The sequence below is a fragment of the Amblyomma mixtum genome, chromosome 6 (assembly GCF_055824585.1).
Source record: "Amblyomma mixtum isolate Tamu chromosome 6, ASM5582458v1, whole genome shotgun sequence".
NCBI lineage: Eukaryota > Metazoa > Arthropoda > Arachnida > Ixodida > Ixodidae > Amblyomma > Amblyomma mixtum.
In genome coordinates this window covers 22,463,453-22,483,207 of record NC_143017.1, presented here as the reverse complement: position 1 = coordinate 22,483,207, position 19,755 = coordinate 22,463,453, and the positions used below count along the sequence as shown (strand labels likewise).

The following is a 19,755-nucleotide window of genomic DNA, read 5'->3' as shown; positions in this document are numbered from 1 at the left end:
TATATATATATATATATAAATTGCGAGAGCATGAAGCACTTGCCTGCTTAAAGAAGGAGTATATAGCGAAGTATACGCTCCGTTAAGGGAAACATATATATATATATATATATATATATATATATATATATATATATATATATATATATATATTGTAGGATGGGGTTGTAGCTGAGCAGAACCTAGGTCGCTTTGCAACGTTCAGCAAAGGTGCAGGCCAAGCGTTCGGGCTGCGAGCGAGCGTCACACCTCAGGATCGTCGTCTTCTTTCACTACTACAGTTCACCACAGTGAGCGAGCACGGCTGCTACACTACAATTACCCCCCGGCGAAAAAGGAGGCATCCTGCCGACTTAGGGCGCACAGATGGTAGGCGGATCGTAGTACGGCTTGAGACGGTCAACGTGCACTGTTTCACGGCCACGACGGCGCGCATCTTGCGGCGGCGAAAGCGGTTCAATGATGTAGTTGACTGGAGAGATCTGGCATACGACACGGTACGGGCCGTGGTACTTTGAAATGAGTTTTGTGGAGAGACCGGGACTGGTGGAGGGAACCCAAAGCCACACGAGCGAGTCTGGGGTATAGGACGGAAGCGGACTGGTAGGGGCGTGAAGGTGCTTCTGGCGATTCTGATCTTGCGTTGTAAAAGAGCGGGCAAGCTGGCGGCATTCTTCAGCATAGGTCGCTGCTTGAGAAAGGGTAAGAGACTCGGAGATATCAGGGCGATACGGAAGCACGGTATCCATGGTACAGGAAGGCTCGCGGCCGTAAAGAAGAAAGAACGGAGAGAAGCCAGTTGTGCTCTGTGTGGCAGTGTTGTACGCATATGTTACAAATGGGAGAATGCGGTCCCAGTTTGAGTGGTCCGAGGCAACATACTTGGCGATCATGTCGGTCAATGTGCGATTGAAACGTTCAGTAACGCCGTTCGTTTGAAGGTGGTAGGCCGTAGTAGAGCGGTGAACAATGCGGCATTGGCGAAGTAGGGCTTCGACGGTGTCTGAGAGGAAGACACGGCCGCGGTCACTCAGAAGCTCCTTAGGAGAACCATGGCGTAGAAAGAGATGATGCAGGATGAAAGACGCAACGTCGGGCGCAGACGCGGATGGCAAAGATGACGTTTCGACGTAGCGGGTAAGGTGATCGACTGCCACTATGACCCAGCGGTGTCCAGCCGGAGTTATGGGAAGGGGCCCGTAGAGATCGATGACAACGCGGTCGAATGGGCGCATGGGGCAAGGCAAGGGCTGCATCGGAGCAATGGAACGGCGAGAAGGGGTTTTGTGGCGTTGGCATTCCGGGCAGGAGCGAACGTACTGTCGAATGAAACGGTACATTCCCCGCCAGTAGAAGCGGAGTCGAAGGCGCGTGTAGGTCTTCACCACACCGGCGTGAGCGCACTGGGGGTCGGCGTGAAAAGAGGCGCAGATGTCGGAACGCAGGTGGCGAGGAATGACAAGGAGCCATTTGCGACCGTCGGGAAGGTAGTTGCGGCGGTAAAGGAGGCTGTAGCGCCACCGCTTCGGCAAGGGGAAGACGACGAAGCGGTGGGCACGTGCAGGAGAACGCGGCTCGCGCAGAATAGAACGCTCTGGACTTCGGCCTCGCCGGACGCTGCCGCTGCTGCTCTGTCGCTACCTCTTCTAAGGCAGCCTCAAATAAACGTGGTGACCCGGAGAGCCGCGCCTTCTATCCCAGCGGCGTCCCAGCATGGCAGGCTGGCAAGACCTGGATTTCAACCCCCCGCTCCCAGCGTTCCGGCCTGCAGGCGTCGGCGGGTGGTTCGCCCAACTGGAGGCTGCGATGTACTTGAACGGCATTACCATCCAGCCGTTTAAACACGCAGTCCTCTGTGACATTCTCCCGCCTGACCTCCTCTGCCGACTCGCCTGCCCTGCCTCGGGATGCCGGCCCTACGACGAGTTGCGCGCTGCCGTCCTCGTCTACTACGGCGCATCATACCACCCGCTGCCGCTCCATGATGAGGCGGACTCGCTTTCGCCACCGCCAGCGCCTGCGCCCGCACCAGCATCGCACTCGTCTTCGGCTGCATCCTCCAGAAACAGCACGCCGCAACCGTCACTGGCCAGTACTCTTCCGCCACAGTCCAGCGTCTCCGGCCCGGTTGCTTTAACAACGACCGCACCCTCGAATACCTGCCCTCTCGCCAAGGACCTGGCTCAAGACGAGTGGCAGCCACCCGAGCTTCTCGACCCTTCACGTCTGCAGCTGTGGCCGTTCCGCCCGCACAGCCCTGTAGTTTGGTTTCTGCAAGTGGCCGCTCAGCTATACGTCAACGGCGTCCGATCACAGATCTGGCGGTACCTCCTCGTGAAAAGGGAGTTGCCCGCCGATCTCATTTCCCAGCTCGACCTTCCGCCGCCGGGTGAACACCCTTACGATGACTTGAAGGACGCCTTCTTCAAGTTTTTCGGCTCAAACCTTCCCCGTCCTGCGTCCCACGCGGTACAACAAGCTTCGGCTCTAGACGCCGATCCACGTGCGAGCACCCGTCCCACGACTCCTGCCCAGCCCTGCTTGCCAGCTGTGGTGCCTGCCTTGGGACCACCATCAGAAGAGGTCTCTCTCGACCCGTGCCCCACCTCTTCGGCAAGTACCCCGACCTGCGGCGCAGCCCCGCTCCTCGTCACATGTTCGCCTGTCCCCTCATGCCTCTCTCCGGTGAGCCCATCTGTCCTTCCTGTCGCGGGGCACGCATGCACGCCACACCAGGACCCTGTCGCTGCTAATGCGTAACCCGCACTGCTTCCCACGGCTCCCTGGTCATCTGGCGGCTTCGCAAGTGACTCTGCCTCTGCGCCAAACGAGACAGTCACCGGAGGTAGCATGCATGCGACATGGACGCGCCTCAGCGGGCCCCCTCCAGCACCGCCTGTCGTAGCAGCACCAGCGCATTCCGTTTCTTCCGACGCTCACGTGCCGGATTTGCGCCCTACTCCTACATCCACCGCTGCCACTACCCAAGCAGTCCTGGCTTTCCAATCAGATGGCAGCCGCCCGTTGCTCACTCCGCCTTCGCCTGCCATGCCGTTGCTGCGCCGCCACGAGCGACAGCGCCATCGCGTCCGCTTCTACCACTGCTGCTGTATCAGGCGGCACCTACTACTCCGCCGGCTGGGGCGACGCACTTCACACGCTCGGACACACACACACACACACACACACATATATATATATATATATATATATATATATATATATATGTGTGTGTGTGTGTGTGTGTGTGTGTGTGTGTGTGTGTGTGTGTGTGTGTGTGTGTGTGTGTGTGTGTGTGTGTGTGTGTGTGTGTGTTTGTGTGTGTGTGTGTGTGTGTGTATATAATGTTCTGCTTTTCTAATCAATTAGCTTTAAGCGGTAACATATTAAGTAACATTCTTAATCGAACAAAAGCACAAAATAAATAAATAATTAAAATCCCTCGTGTCCCTTGGTTTCTGTGGCTGTTGGCTTCTCTCATATTTATAACGAGTCCCTCATCCCCCCTCTCTTGTTTGCTTAATTGCTTAGCGAGGTCCTCGGTTCTGGCAGCCTTGACGCCATGGGAAGCATAAGAGGGTTCTCACACAGCTTCCACTCTCGCCGTTCGATGACGTTCTACCTTCACATCAGCGGTAACTCAGGACGTGCTACTTCCGCCGCTTAAGAGCGTGGGTGGCGCTGGTGAACACTCTAAAGGTTAGGTGATTTGTAAACATAAATATCCCCGAAAGCAGAAGAATTAACAGTCGTCGCCGTAGCTCAGCGGTAGAGCACCGGACGCGTAATTCGGATGTCGTGGGTTCGGATCCCACTGGCGGCATGTGGTTGTTTTTTCTTCTGCTTTTCTAATCAATTAGCTTTAAGCGGTAACATATTCAGTAACATTCTTAATCGAAGAACAGCACAAAATAAATAAATTAATTAAAATCCCTCGTGTTCCTTGGTTTCTGTGCCTGTTGGCTTCTCTCTCTCATATATATATATATATATATATATATATATATATATATATATATATATATATATGTGTGTGTAAGAAGCCAACAGCCACAGAAACCAAGGGGCACAGGGGATTTTTTTTTAAATTCATTTATTTATTTTGTGGTGTTGATCAATTTAGAATATTACTGAAGATGTTACCGCTTAAAGCTAATTGATTAGAAAAGCAGAAGAAAAAAACACCACATGCCGCCGGTGGGATCCGAACCCACGTCCTCCGAATTGCGCGTCCGGTGCTCTACCTCTGAGCTACGGCGACGGCTGTCAATTCGTCTGCTTTCGGGGGTATTTATGTTTACAAGTAACCTAACCTTGAGAGTGTTCATCAGCGCCACCCACGTTCATAAGCGGCGGACGTGGAACGTCCGGAGTTACCGCAGGTGTGACGTAGAACGTCATCGAACGGAGAGGATGGAAGCTGCGTGAGAACCCTCTTATGCTTCCTATGGCGTCAAGGCTGCCAGAACCGAGGCCCTCGCTAAGCAATTAAGCAAACAAGGGAAGGGTAATGAGGGGCTCGTTATAAATATGAAAGAAGCCAACAGCCACAGAAACCAAGGGGCACAGGGGATTTTTAAGGCGGAAGCCTTTAATGTCTCATCGTTGTAAGCAGCAGTTGTCGACAGAAAATGTCACGCTTTTCAATTGGTGGAAACGGTCGTAACGTCACAGTGCGCGAATTTCAAACGGGGCCAATTGCACTTTGGCTAGTAACCATGCAACCAATTGAAGGGATCGTGTATAGTGATGCTCCAAGTAAGTGGGACTGAGCTTAGTTAATTGCTTAATTACCCAATTAGCCTAATAAGCTTTACTACTCAGGCCATATAAATAAATAAAATCGATTAAGAAATTGGTCGAGCTCAGGAATCGAACCCCGGTCTTCGGCGTGAGAGACGAGCATGCTATCCACTCCGCCATGCCAGCTCGATGGTTTGGAATGAACAAAGGCGCGTCTAGTGAATACGGTGTCTTCGCTCACTGCCATCCTCCTCCCTTCCCTTCCGGCGAGGTTTAGGTGTCCACCGAGATATGAGAGCGAAATACATTTCCTTTCCTCAAAAACCAATTTACCGACGAGCGAGGCGTAGAACCGAATGGGCGATGGCGTTCTATGGACTCCCTGGCAGCGTTGCAAGACGCTGTCGCGTTCCACTCTTAGGGGCGAAGCTTAACATCTTAACCACACATCAGTGACCACACTTTAGGTCAAAAAAGTGCCCCCCTGAATTTTCACGGGTGTCCACCGAGATATGTGAGACAGTTACTGCGTAATTTCCTTTCCTCAAATACAATTTTCATTTTCTTCATTACGGCTCCTCTTTATCTATATTCTTTCACTCCCACTTCCTCCCTTCCTCTACGGTGCGGTTCAGGTGTCCACCGAGATGACAGAGAATTACTGCGCCATTTCCTTTCCTCAAAAAGCGTTGCGTTCAAAGGGCAAGGCATCGCGCCGAACGGATGGTGGCGTTCCGTGGACTCCCTGGCAGCGCTACAACGCGCTCTCACGTTCCACTCCTAAAGGCGAAGCTTAAGCGTCATTAATTAGCAGTTACTTAGTATTGAGGCATTAATCAGTAATCAACAAATAATTAGTGATCTGCCATCACTTAGTAATTAGTAGTCAAATATATGTGACGCCACCAGTGCCACAGAAACAGCGAAGGTGGTGCGGAAAACGCTTCCACCTCTACCCACTTTAGACAGTCAAAGTGCCCCCTGAATTTTTTTTTAAATTCATTTATTTATTTAGTGGTGTTGATCAATTTAGAATATTACTGAAGATGTTATCGCTTAAAGCTTAAAGATTAGAAAAGCAGAAGAAAAAAAAACAACCACATGCCGCCGGTGGGATATATATATATATATATATATATATATATATATATATATTCTCTTGAAATGGACCGGGTTCCATCTCAAACATTTGAAATGAATGCCATTCTTGGCGAGTGCATTCTGTTCATTAACATATATGTATACTTATAAGGGTGTTTCACCTAAGATTTTACACAATTTTTAAAAATAGCTTTTTTGAGTTAGAAGAGCGCTTTTTTGGCATAGCATTGTAAGCCGTGCAGTACATCACAATACAGCTAAGACGTCCTAACTAGCATGCTGGCTAATTACAATTGATTAGTTAACTTCTTAATTTTTACTGGTAGGCTCCTTAATTATTCAGAGGCGTGTAGCCTGCCGTAAACAATATCTATATCAGTCTTAAGAATTTAGAAAACGCGTATATTTACGGCCCTGTATCCAACAAATTTCGACTACATCGCTCAAAAATACATGCGCATTCGAGAAGCTTGAAGGCAAAGCAACCTCTACAGTGCACGCAACTCGAGGTAATAGCCAATATTTGTTAAACTGCAGCGCCGAGGGTAACCGCACTGTATAAATTCTAAAAACTGAGAAGGATATTACTTACGCTTGGCTAGACGTCTCTGAATAATAAGAGAGCATAACAGAAATTGTTAAAAAGTTAATGGTGCACTGAAGAGGAATCTGAACTCGTCTTTTTGCCGCGGGAACTCGATCTACACGTTCCGAGCATTCTTAGAAACCGCGACTTATTGCCCTGTGGGCCCGATTTTCCTAATTAAACCGAATTAACACCCGGCTCCCGCCTTTTTTTTTTTAATTCTGCCTCGTACGGTGGGCGGAGTCTACCAACGCGGGGAGTGCCTTTCAGCCAGCTCCGTGGAGGCTTTGCTTTCGCTTCATTTTGTTTTTTAGGTTTCCGCGAATAAATAGTTTCATTTGAAGATAATATAACCGCAAAATAAGCCCGCAGAAATAAAAATAGCGCGTGGGCTATTTGCTTCTACGGACTACTACGTACTACTCCGCCGATGGCAGAGCGGCAAGCCGCCACGGGACTGGGTGAAAGGCACTCCCCGCATTGGTCGACTCCGCCCACCTTACGAGGCAGAATTCAAAAAAAAAAAAGTCGGGAGCCGCGCGTTCATTCGATTTAATTAGGGAAATCGGCCACACAGGGCAATAAATCGAAGTTTCTGCTAAATAAAGTTTCTGCGTAGATTCGTAGAAACTTTGTGCTTTAAGGCGCAATACCGTTCGCTGCCGCTTTAGTTACAAGAACTAGGATTCAATTCAATTCAATTTATTTATTTTCAACTCTAGTTTCAAGGCCCCCAGGCGAACAAGCTGATCCGGGCTTTATTAAAATTACCATGGAAACCAATTTTCCAGCTACATTGCATATTTCATTTTGAAAGTTTATTTTTCCAAGTGAAATACAGGAAATCGGCCTCGGATGAAAAGCTACCCGGGTAGTTTGAGGGGTAACCCAGGCCAGATTGGGCAAGTAAAAAAAATAAAAAATAAAAAGATGAGCAACAGAGCATATGCAGACTCACACGCAAGCATATACATGAAGCATGTCGTAACATAGTACACAACAGCTAAAAAAAAGAAAAGCACTAAACCACAAAAAACCCTCGAACAGTATGTAACACTCGGTGGCTTAAACGTTAAGAAATAAGGTCCTCAAGGTAATGCTTCCCTAGGCAAGGAAAAGAACGACGGATCTGCATGACCGAAATACAAGTTAAAGGTCTTCAGGGGTGCTCTAAAAATGACTGAGTTTATATAAAATGATGATTAAACGTTTATGGTAAAGTGAAGCGAAGGTTCTGGTTACCATGTAATGTCCTCCTTTGAGGAACGTCCCATTCTTGTTTACTTCCGGTGGAGAAGCATCTTTCTTTAAGCCTAAGTCTAAAGTCGGATATGCTTTGCGGCAAGAGCCTAAGGCAATGCAGTACTCAAACGTGGCATGCACGCGAAGAATCCTATGCTGTAGAAGTAACTTTTCCGTATGAGCAATGTAGGACGCCCCAGCGATAAATTTAATTGCCTTCTTTTAAAGGGCGAGTAATATGTTTAGGTTTATTTTACAAGTAGTGCTTCAAACAAGGGACAGTAATTTATGTAGGACTGAAATAATGCGTGATGCAATGCAAGCTTAGGCTTTAGGCAAATCTCATAGCAGCAATCAAGAGAGGAAGCCTACATATTGCGAAAGCTCCGATTCGATTGGATTTCGATTCCCCTTGCATTAAAAAAAATCTATAATTTGGGGCTCATTTCTAGCTGCAGAGAGTGTGAATATTATTATTTTTTTATTTTGAAGGCAGCCTGCTGGCCTAGCAGCAATTAATAGCTGACGTCAGAAGGCCATATCATCTCCTGTGAGCAGTTGGATGCTTTGAAGTGCCTACATGCACGCCGTGGGCGGTGACCGCTCGGAAAATATTTTTTAGTTAAGCGAAATAAACATTTTTCTTTTGTTCTGTCTCAAGCATAGTACACGAGCTTGTTGAGAATTGAGAAATGGGCTTGTTCTTGGCTCCCGTCATGAGATTGTCGAGCAAGTCGATTTCGATGGGCTCATACTGCATTATTAAAGGATTCACATAGAAGGTTGTTATTCGCATGTTATGGGAGTGGTCTCCTTTGAGCAGCCAAGCGCTCTGGCGTGTGAAACGCGGCACACCTTGTTTATTCTTCCCCTGATGTGCGCTGTGAAGGCCGTGGGAGTGGCGTTGCGCTGCCGACTGCCGACTGCCAAATTTGCACCCTACTGCGTTAGCTCAATAATTACAAACTGAAATTAGCGTATTGTGGCAATAAAGCATAAGCTTGTGCACGGAGGAGCAGAGAACTCCTTACTGCGACGGCTTATCGCTGCATGCATACATACCTGAGAAGCTATGTTTGTTTATTTCCGTGTGAGACGAACATAGCTATTTTTTCTCCCGGTAGAACACCTCTGCAAAATCCACCACGACTAGTAAGCTTCACGGCCCGCACCGATCAATAGCCGCCGCGGTCATCATAACGCCCAGCCCGCTGCAGCGCGCGCGACTGGTCCGGTTCCCGAGGCTATGCTGCGCCCCTTTCTTTCCGCTGCTTGTTAAGTAAATAGCTGGCGTATCCGCTAGATAAGTGTTTCAAGATAATAATGCACCTTTCAGCATTTAACGAGTGGCGCGAAATTCCACCAGGAGGTGTCGCTTACGACGAATTCGCTACAGCGCTGCTGTTGTTTACCTAGCTGCTGATACAAACTGATATGTACTGCCCATTTGTATGGCATAAAATGCAACGTCAGTATTCCTTATCTCCAACTATTCCCTTTTTCAGCGCCATTCCGCAAGCGTCGAGCGATACCATGTGTTCCCAGAGGCTATCGCAGTTTGCGAGTTGCTTCCCGGAATCCTTCGCACCGAGCGAGATTTGCTGGAAAAGGCCCTTGGTGTCTGCCTTCCCGCCATCTTCGGTCGATCACTACTCTCACTCCTTGCCCCTTCTTGCCTCCCCCCCCCCTCCCCTTACCTCGTACATGCGCACACATTAACCCTTTGACGGTTTTTGGCGTATATGTACGGCGGCGGTTTTGTGTCCCGCAAGGTTTTTGCCGTACGGGTACGGTTTCGATCTTCCGTTTGAAATTTTGCGCCAAAAGAACAATGAGTGCTCACTGGGGGGTGCTGCCACCTCTTAGGACTTACAAGAAGTGTTTGAATTTTGTGCTGCCTTCTTACGGAGATAAGCAGAACTTATGTCTAGCTTTAGCGCGGCGGCACAGACTGCGGCAACACCCCTTTTGTAGTTTTGGTTTCGCCGCGTGATCGCAACGGAGTCGCGCGAAATTTGAGTTTTCTTTTTGTCAGCACTATCTTGCAGGGGCTGCCGAAGTTGATTTCTATCTTTACTGGCGCTGCTCTTAGCTTGCTTATCACCGTTGCTCGCGAGGTATTCTCGCCCTCTGTGGCAACGCGCCTACGCGGTTTCGATTCCGCCGCGGGATCGCAACGGAGTCGCGCGAAACGTGTTTTCTCTTTGTGGGCACTGTTTTGCAGAGGCGGCGAAAGTTGATTTCTATCTTTATTGGTGCTGCTCTTAGCTTGCTTATCACCGTTGCTATTCTATTCTGTTGAACATTTTCCAGTTGTGAGTGATCCTGTCACCAAAGTACTGTTCCTAATTTTTTTTTACTATTTATTCTCGATTATATACATTTTGTAGATTAAAGATCCGCAATAAAGTAATTTGACCAGCTGGGAAAGTTTTCTTCAAAATAATTCGACCCTCAAAGGGTTAAGGCGGTCTAAACGGAGAGACTCGCACCATGCTCACGTGTAATTCCCAAGCAGCAGTGCAGGAAAAGATAGAATCTACGGTGTGTGTTCGAATCCGTGTTTGCAGTCGCACGGAGAATCCGGCCACGAAAAAGCACTGACGCGAATCACTTCCCCCTTTTTTGGCTCCGGGACGTGTGTGTCTCGGTTTCACCATGTGAAAAGCTCCCTCTTAACTTATTGCCCAAACTATAGTACAAACCAACAAAATGAACGCATAACCACATGACGCGCCGAGAGCGTAATTCATAAACGAAAATTTTTCTATATCGTTAATTGTCGATCACAAAAATCACTCGCTCTAACTTTCTCACCAGCACGAAAGGAAGCTTGTTCATTCACGCTTCACGCATTGTCTGAATACAATGTTAAACAAAATCGCGATCTCCTTCTATGCTTCACGCTATTTTATTTTTTCCGGCAGAAATCCGAGCCTTAAAATACTGCCTGAATAGAACAAGAGAGCGTTCCACGGCTTCGATCAGCGCCTTTTGTTCAGCGTTCTCATTAAATACTCAAAGGACTTGTCTAGCACACAAGGCACGTGGTGCCGCAAAATTGAATAGGCTTGAGTTTTTCAGTGAAGAAAAGCGCCGGATGCAGGCACCTCGTGCGATGACGCCACTTTCTGCAGCGGTGCGGAATGGCATAGTTTCACCACGGGATATTCATTAAAAACAAAATCGACCAGCGAACGGCTTCCCCAAATATTTCGCTTGCTACTGGTCAGGAGTTGCGTGACCGTGGAAAACTGGCGACATGCTAATGCCAACAGCATTCTCATCAATGATACTGATAACTGAAATAGAACTTCCTTGGTTTGGTTTGGTTTGGTTTATTGGGGTTTAACGTCCCAAAGCAACTAAGGCTATGAGGGACACCGTAGTGAAGGGCTCCGGAAATTTCGACCACCTGGGGTTCTTTAACGTGCTCTGACATCGCACAGTACACGGGCCTCTAGAATTTCGCCTCCATCGAAATTCAGCCGCCACGGCCGGGATCGAACCGACGTCTTTCGGGTCAGCAGCCGAGCGCCGTAACCACTGAGCCACCGCGGCGGGGCAGAACTTCCTTACAATATTAAATATTTTGCTTTACATACTGAGAGTTGTAGGTCCTTTTTGAAACCGCCAAAAATAAATTCTAAACACATTTTCTTGCTGCATGATTTACACATCGCAAGGAATAAGGTTCTTTCATTATTTTTAAAACAACAGGGCAGGTGTCCATATTGTTCTTTAGAAGCTAATCTGACTTACATGTGTAATATGAACTAGCTCCCGTATTTGCAAAATTTACAAATTTTCACTCTGGATCGACGATGTCCCCTTCTGATAAGAAATAATAAAAGAGTTTATTACACAAGGAAGGAGACAGAAATGGGTTAATGGCTGGACGTTCAGTTCCAATACTTTTAATCTCATAAAAACGCATAGAAGAGTCACTGTTCATTTCCTATTATAACTGCCAGTAAGCAAAAGTAGCTGTTAACTGAATATCAATTCGGGTTTAGGAAGTCCCTCTTGAGAGAAAATGCTCCCTTAGATATCAATAAAAGAGCGTTAGCAAACTTTAAATGAACGTGTGGCCGGCACTTGGAATCTATATGGATTTCAGTAACGCAGTTCATCTAGTGATTCATCTGACTTGTTCTCGGCAAATTAGAACGCTATGCGTTCCGCGGAACCGGACAGTAAATAACTAAGTCTTACTTCAGGGACTTCAATAATGTGCTTTACTAAGCATTTAAAATCGAATGTAAAGCCACTTAATTTAAGCGTTTCATAAGCTATTATCCAGTGATCTACCCTTTTCTCTTTTTTATTGTGGCATTGTAAGAATCACGTGAAATTTTAAGTATACAATTAAGGAAGATATACTACAGTGTTTGTTATTAGAAAGTGTCTAGCACAGCCAAAAGAAGTGCTGGAGATCTTTTGTTACTGGTTTCAGGAGTGTTCACAAAACGTTTGACGGAATTTGCTCGAATATGCCTCTTATTCTGCATACTAGAGACTTTGATCACCCGCTTGAAGTCATTGTTTCAAGTCCCTATTGCATAAAAAGTGTGCGAATACCGGAGATGATCTCTTTCAAAAATGTGCCATGGCGCAAACATAAAAGAATTGCATGAAAACTAGACAAGGTTGTTTGTACGTGAAACCGCAGTCACTGAATACTCAGTTGTAACATCAACAAACTTTTGTGTAAAACTGCTTGATTTGAAAATTCGCTAATGCATTTAGATTCCACGAGCGGTTTCGCCCTTCCGGAACTAACTATAAGAAACCTGCTTTGCTATAGGAGGAAGCCCTCAGCGCAACTGAAAGTACTTCCAAATTTCGGCTAACGGAACAACATTTCTGCACAGTGAGAATTGTAAAGGCTAAATACATTTACAAATACCAAGTTACGCGCTAAACCCGATCGGTAAGAGTTTTATATCAATGCGTAAGATGTAGTTCACGTCGGGGCGAACCGTCCGATGTCAACAAGTTCGCTGATTTGTCAAGAGGTATAGGTGGGCGCTATCAAAATACGGAAAAGGAACGAACACACAGGACGAAGTGCTTTCTAACAACTGTTTAATCTCTTAAGAAACATGACTATATACACATATTGACGTCATATCATTCACAGAAGAGGGAGGAGCGCACGCGCTGACAAGAATGAAGGAAAAAGAAAAAAGGAAGAAAAGAAGGAAAAACGGGGAAACAGGAAAAAAGAAACAGGAAAAAACGATCACCACGTGCGCTTACAACAGCCGAAGATTACTAGTCTCGAGGTAGGTTAATTGAGTTCCCCCTAACATCACCGAAGGCGAGCTGACGCATTGCTTGTCTGGAGCAACGTGCATTGCCAAAGCTTCGATAATGCTTCTTATCGAAGCTTTGGCAATGCACGTTGCTCCAATGCGTCTTTGGTGATGTTAGGAGGAACTCAATTAACCTACCTCAAGAATAGTAATCTTCGGCTGTTGTAAGCGCATGTGTTGATCGATTTTCCTGTTTCTTTTTTCCTATTTTCATCCCTTTTTCCTTCTTTTTTTCTTTTTTTCCTTTTCCTTCATTCTTGGCAGCACGTGCACTCCTCCCTCTTCTGTGTATGATATGACGTCAATATGCGTATACAGTCATGTTTCTTCACAGATTAAACAGATGATAGAAAGCGCTTCGTGCTGCGTGTTCATCCGTTTTCCGTATTTTTTTAGCGCCCACCAATACCTTCAAGAACGTATTTCCAAATAGCCCCAGTAGTAGCTCTTTTGGTCAAGAGAGGTCACTTGAACTTGTGACATTGTCACAACCTGCCCTCTGAGGTAAGTGGTAACCTGGCCACTAATTTGTGAGTTGTCTACCAACCGTGGCATATGAAAATTGAATTAAAGATTGGTTGCAGCTGTCCTGTCACTTTGTGACACTAATTGGTTTTGGTTGCTGTTTTCAACCAAAGTCACCCACTTCCTGCAGAAAGAGAATTGGGCTCTAATTGGCCGCGTCAAAGAATGCCATCTCGACGAGTTGGAACACCTGCCTAGAGTTTTCCTTTCGTAACAAAAACAACATTGTTGGAATAAAATATACGACTTCTTATTTCCCTGGCAACGCCATGCTCGTACGCTCCACGAAGAAGAAATAGTGCTCAAAGTGGCTCCAGTTAATGAAATTTTAAAACTGGGTATGGAAGAAGATGCAGAAGCCTGCTCGAAAGAACTGGATGCATTATAATTACGTGCTTCAGTTGAACACAGAATTATGTGGTATATGCACATGTCGGCGTCATCAGAGCGCAGCGGATACAGCTGCAAAGAAATTGATGCAAAAACGCACTCACAGAAACTGTAATAGAAGTTGTGACAGTTGTGAAATTGTCTCATTCCACTCTTGTTATCACTTAAGCGACCCTACAGGTTTTTAGCAAACATAAAATAACTTTGTAAAGGCACACCATCAGGTACCAGATACAGTGAGATTCTGCTCGTGGCCCTTCCGGCTATGAGGTAGGATGTAAGGACGCTATAGCAAGCGCAAAGCGTTCACGGCGCGCGCTTCGAAAAAAAGGAGAGGCAGACCGCTTTCCCGGCCATGCCTCGAAGGCGCGCGGCTCAAAGCGCATCCCAGCACAAGGGCCAGGACCTCCGTACCCCCGCGACCTTTGCGAAGCGGGGCGTGCGCGGACAGATGTTCGAGAAAATTATAGCGCTCTCCAGGAGACAAAGGAGGGGGGGGGGGGGGGGGGGGAGAGACGTAGCTTAACGCGTGCTGCGGCACCTCCTCTCTCATTCAGCGCCCTCGTCCGTTTCTAGAAATTTCGAGTGACGTTATTTAAGGGCGCGTTGCATCACGTTATGCGGTCCCAGGTCAGGCTTTGCGCAGTGATGTAGACAGGCCCCGCCTTTCGGCAAGCCTTAGAGAGCGAGCTTGGAGCTCGGGCGTGCTTTTGTGTTTGGTAGTTGAGTGCGTAGCCCCTTTTTCTTCTCTGTGTATGCTTGTTTGTGTACAGGTTTTTTTTAAGCGTTATAAAAGTCCAGTTCCTTCGTTCGTCCGTGTGTCGTCGTTCATCCATCGTCTGGCTGCCTGTTACAACGCCAAATAAGCGATCACCTGGAAGGAACTGCGGTGCAAAGAAGGCCGAGCCTATCAGCTTTACTTAAGAAGAACTAAGTATCCTTTGCCGTCTATCTCCAATTGTCATTACAGTCAGCTATCAGATGTCCAAATGTCATGTAGAAACAAATGGAATGCTTTCATTAAGGACCCCGTCTTTCTTTCAGCGGTTTTGCCATTTTTCCTCTGTGGTCTATATGCATCTTATGATGTAAAATTAGGTGGTTTCTCTTAAGTTTGCACGTTGAAATTTGAAAGCGAAAGATAAGATAAAAGTTATTTTTTCATGACGCGTGTAATTTGGTCCTTGCCATCGGTGCTAATGTTAAGGCCGCTGCAGCGGTGTCAAGCCCTTTGAAGGAGAGCTTTTCTCTGAAGCCGCCTATTTTCAATCTTAAATAAACATAGTGTTTTTCTTCTATGGTCTCGTATGTTTCGTCAGATAACTGTCTTCACACTCGCAGTAGAAGGCATGCCATAGTGTCTTTCAGTACTCCAGGATAGGCTAAATCAGAAGGAAGGCATTGCAGAGAAAGAAACGGCAGCGTTGAGCCGAAGACTCCGCCGCATGCGGAAGATTCACGATTGCCACAGCGCTACTCACACGAAAGTCACGGCGCCTGTTCCCGGGGGTGGGTTCCACAGCAAAGAGACCCCAGCCTTGAACTGCGGGTACGTATGCGTAGCAAAACCCGTGCATCCGACCACGGGTTGGCTGTCATCGAGCTCCTTGAAATCACCCGCTGCCTTGCCGCCGACCACGGCTTTAATCAGGAATCCTCGGAACCTTCGTTCGTTCAGAGCAGTGAGGTTCACTGGGATGCGGAGTGTTGAATTCAGAAAGAGAAAACGGGAAATAAGGCGCAAACATCAGCCTTTTCTTCGAATGCTTCTGAAATTTAGGATATCAAGAATCGATGAATGCAAACAGTTTTTTTTTTCAATATAATTATATGCAACAAGTATGCCAACTCCAAAAATATGGCAGGATTGCGTGCGGGCTGGTTTCACGTTGCTGACTCCGGTGGCCATACCACCAATCATACAAAGAAATGCGCAGTCAGTACTACAAGTATATTTCCGCCAATTCTCTTTACTTGTTTACTGCGCCATTGCTTTCGATCTGTCGTGTTGGTCTGTGTGAAAGCTGAAAAAGATACCTGCCACTTACGTTCATTCCTTTCCTGCATACAAACAAGGCATTGGCGTCAACTTACGCGAACATAGAAAGCTGCCTTTTGTTTTTTAGCCTAAAACTCAGCAAAGAGGCGTCGTTTCACACCATTTGTGCCGAATATGGTGGATGGGGCAGCGTTGGTGTATTGTGACAGCTTCGCAAAGGAGACGGGAACGTGCTGGGTGAAAGTTGTAAAATGCATCCGGCGTTAATATTTAGGCAATTTGTAATAACCTCCATGGACTAATCTTTACCACGGAATCAAAACAGCTTAATCCACCACTGTGAATGAAAACCTGGAGTAAACTCCTAATTGTGGTCAGTGTAGCTTTGCAGTGAACCCTAAATTAACATTTTTGCCCTGATTTTTTTGCGTTTAGTGGGGCCCGCAGCTTTCACGTTACGCCAAAGTAAGCATCACCCACATCAGCAGGTGAGCCGTAGTCTACTTTGTTCTCCATGCACACGTTTTGCTGTTTTGCACGTTAGGCGCACGTATGCTTAGGCGTAAGGTGATAGGCGTTAGGCGTAAGCTTCGTTTCCACTTTTTTTCGGACCGCTTAAGGTAGGGTATAGGGGTCATACACGTATTGTAACGTTCATATTATGGAATTGTAAGCTGGACAAGATAATTTTTTGCTAAATATATTGATCAAGTACTGAAGCCTTGTCTGATATGACATCACAAGCAATGTCGCTAAAGCGGAACGCATATGCTGACGTGCAAAGCCCACTCTCTGCAATAAGAATAAATTTTGCCAGGACACCTCACTCTCATAGCGCCCAGCTGAGCGACTGACGGGGAGCCTTGGATAATATTCAGTTCTTTCGGCTCAGTGTTAGGGTGCAACACATTCAAATATAGTCGCTGAGTGCTCAAAAGCTCTTACAACCCCTAGGACATCTCATTCATGTACTGTACATGTAGTTAAAAACGCGGTGCATCAAATAGCAATCAGTATTGTAGCACATTTGGTAAGAAAGGAAAGGATATAACTGTAAGATAAACAAAAGATCCAAGAGAAAAAATAAAACTTCTAAGAGGCCATTCGTGCTTAAACATATGTGGGTAATTACACGGCATTATTTCAGCGGTACGGCAGAAAAAAAAACTTTAATTCTTTCAAATTTTCTCTCCTATAGGAGTGAGGGAGCAGATTTTTCCTACTTGATACTGTTTTTAAAGCTGACAAGGTTTATTGCAAATGCAACCGCAAATCACGCTGTTATTCCACGCTGTGTATCATAAGCACTTCAATTTTTGTGTAGACTATGCATCATATGAATAAAGTGCTCCAGCGTAACACTTAAAGTGAAGGACACCGAGACAAGGCACGCAGCCGCTGACCTGGTACAAAGAATTTAGAGAAAAACAATTAGAGGGCCCGGAGTGCAAGAACTGAACCATTATCCTTGTGAATTACATATATTTGTACTCCGGGCTGTTTTAGCTGTTTACCACTGGATCCTAAGTAGCAGGTCAGTGCTTCTCTGTCATGTCTCTATGTCATTTTTTCAGCGTTGCCGTGTAGTACTTTAGTCATGAGTCACCAAGTAGCACGTACCCTCACCACAGCGTATGTACCCTACGTATAAACTACGTAGGAATAAGCAATGTGAGATTGTGTTAAATTATTGCTAGACACGCGTATAGCCATACGGTGGCTAAACGTGAACGTGAGACCTAAATAGCAGCGGAGCCCCAGCCTCATAAGTGACAAACAGTATGGGTCATTCTCATATAATATCAAGACCTAACTTTGCTGATGCTTAACGTGGGTACTTAAGATCTACGCAGTGTTAGGGGCCTCCTGGTTTGTTTCGATTACCTGCGGTTATTTAACGTGCCCAGACGTCCCATAGTGGACGGTCATATCGAATTCCGCTCACGTCGAAATGCTGCCGCCTTACGCCCCTATTCGACTCACCGATTTTGATGTCAGCAGCCGTACCACAAATTTACTACACCAAAGTGAAAGTGGCGATGATAATTCATTATCTGAAGTTGAAACGGAATTTCGAGAACTTTTAAAGGAACTTTCCAGCCTACCTAAGCGTTTCGCTTTTCTGTCTACTCCTTAACTATGCGCCTCGTATTTGCAAGAGAGCCAACCCGCCATTATAGTATGTTATCCTTCCTGCCCTTCCCTAGTATGCTCCCTGTTCTTTTTCATTTTCGCCGAATGAAATGTTCGCCAAATGAAATTTTCGAATTTTCGCCCTTTAAGCTACGCAAAGGACAGTAGCGTTTTCAAATAATTATAATCTAGGACTAAAAGCTTTTTCCGAACGCAAGCCATGCAGTGATATTTCACATAAACTGCCGGTATAAATATTAAATTGCGAGTACTTTGCTTCGTTGAAAAAGGTCTCTTGTAGTCATGTTGTGAAAAGGAATATGTCATTTTGATTAAGCTCACATAATCTTAATAGACAGGATGCCCGCAAATACGGGAAAACGAAATAAGCGCCACAAGTTCGCTCTGTCATTTCTCTTTTATGTCCCTTCTTTGCGGTGTTCGACTCGGTCGTATCAAATTAATATAGCCCGCACCAGCACCCTCTTTAATATTGGCTGTCGCTTGGATTGAACGTTTCTTCAAGAATTCTCTTTTTTTTGTTTTGAAGGCAAAAAGAATAAGCACTGAAACTCCGTTAAGACAGCAGTAAGTATGCTAGTATACGAACACTGATGTTTGTTATACCGTTCTTGCTGCCCTAGAAATATAACTTGCCTACCGGTTACGGGGTGTCCCTCCTTGAAGTTGACGTCGCTTTGGGTGATGACGAATGGGCTCTGGCTGGAGTCTTGCTCGATCCCGTGTCGGGGCCGCATGCTGCGGCAGGCAGTGCTTGGGGCTCCGTACGGCCTGGCTACAATGTCAGCCACCGCAAACATCATCGTACCAGTGGCGAACATCAGGAATTTAGATGTCCACATCATTCCTGCGTGACCAGCACAGAAGAAACGCTATAGTTCGATGCGATTTGGCCACTCGGCGCCTTGCACTGTGCATGAAGATTGATTTTAGTCAACTACAAATTAATACCTACACCGGTCACACTCATGTAACACTTAGTTCCACTTAGCAGTAAGTAAGATACTAGTGAATTAAGGCTGCGATTTTGGCAAGTTGGCGCTGATTCAAGTTCGCACTGAAGACAGGACAGACCTGTCCTGTCTTCACATGCTGTTCATCAATGAGTAACTAGTGAGTGTGACATTATTCAGATCCAGGCATTATTTCTTAAAAAGACACTAAACAGAATCATAACTCAAGTCAGATGGAGAGACTGTTCTTCGACAGTACTAGGAACGTACTTTCTTCGCTAAAACTTGTGCGTTGTCGGTAAAATAGCAGATGAAGTCTCTGTTCTACGAATCCCACGTGGATATTTCACAAACGTGACATAAGGTCGCTCGATATCACCAATTTGCGGACAAGTGCTTCCCCCAACACTTTCTCGTGCCGTCATAGACAGTTCGGCGATCGCGAGCTGGGCCAAAGCACGCTCACACAACAGCGTACACAGCACCGCATATCACGTAGTTGACCAACGGCAGGCTGCTATATTTTGTGCGTGTGCGTTCGTTTTTTCAATTTTTTTTCGCCATCAAGCGCCATTCGCCAGCATTGTGTGATGTACGAATAAGTGTTTCGTCCATCCGTGGAGGAGGGTGGTGTTTCGATAAGAACGGCAAAAGAGGTCCAATAACCACTTTTTAATGAAATTTTTACACGTCATGGGCAAATGCGTCGACGCCACCGTGGTCGACGTAAACGAATGGAATTTA

General features: G+C 46.4%; 1 protein-coding gene and 1 non-coding gene across 7 annotated transcripts in view; both read right to left on the bottom strand.

Annotated features, from left to right (window-relative positions):
• The window catches only part of LOC149338409 (putative defense protein 3), a 135,831-nt gene that overhangs the window by 12,870 nt on the left and 103,206 nt on the right, over nucleotides 1-19,755 (bottom strand). For 5 of the 6 annotated variants that reach the window (XM_089547641.1, XM_089547638.1, XM_089547639.1 and 2 more), the window contains 2 exons: nucleotides 18,699-18,905; nucleotides 15,387-15,597 (listed from right to left, as the gene is read on the bottom strand). In XM_089547641.1, the coding sequence (XP_089403767.1) occupies nucleotides 15,387-15,597; nucleotides 18,699-18,905 (418 nt within the window). The remainder of the gene's footprint in view (nucleotides 1-15,386; nucleotides 15,598-18,698; nucleotides 18,906-19,755) is intronic. The other variant, XM_089547640.1, reaches the window with a different exon arrangement.
• On the bottom strand, nucleotides 4,190-4,261 carry TRNAA-CGC (transfer RNA alanine (anticodon CGC)). Its single transcript has one exon. It is a non-coding gene; the product is annotated as a tRNA-Ala (tRNA).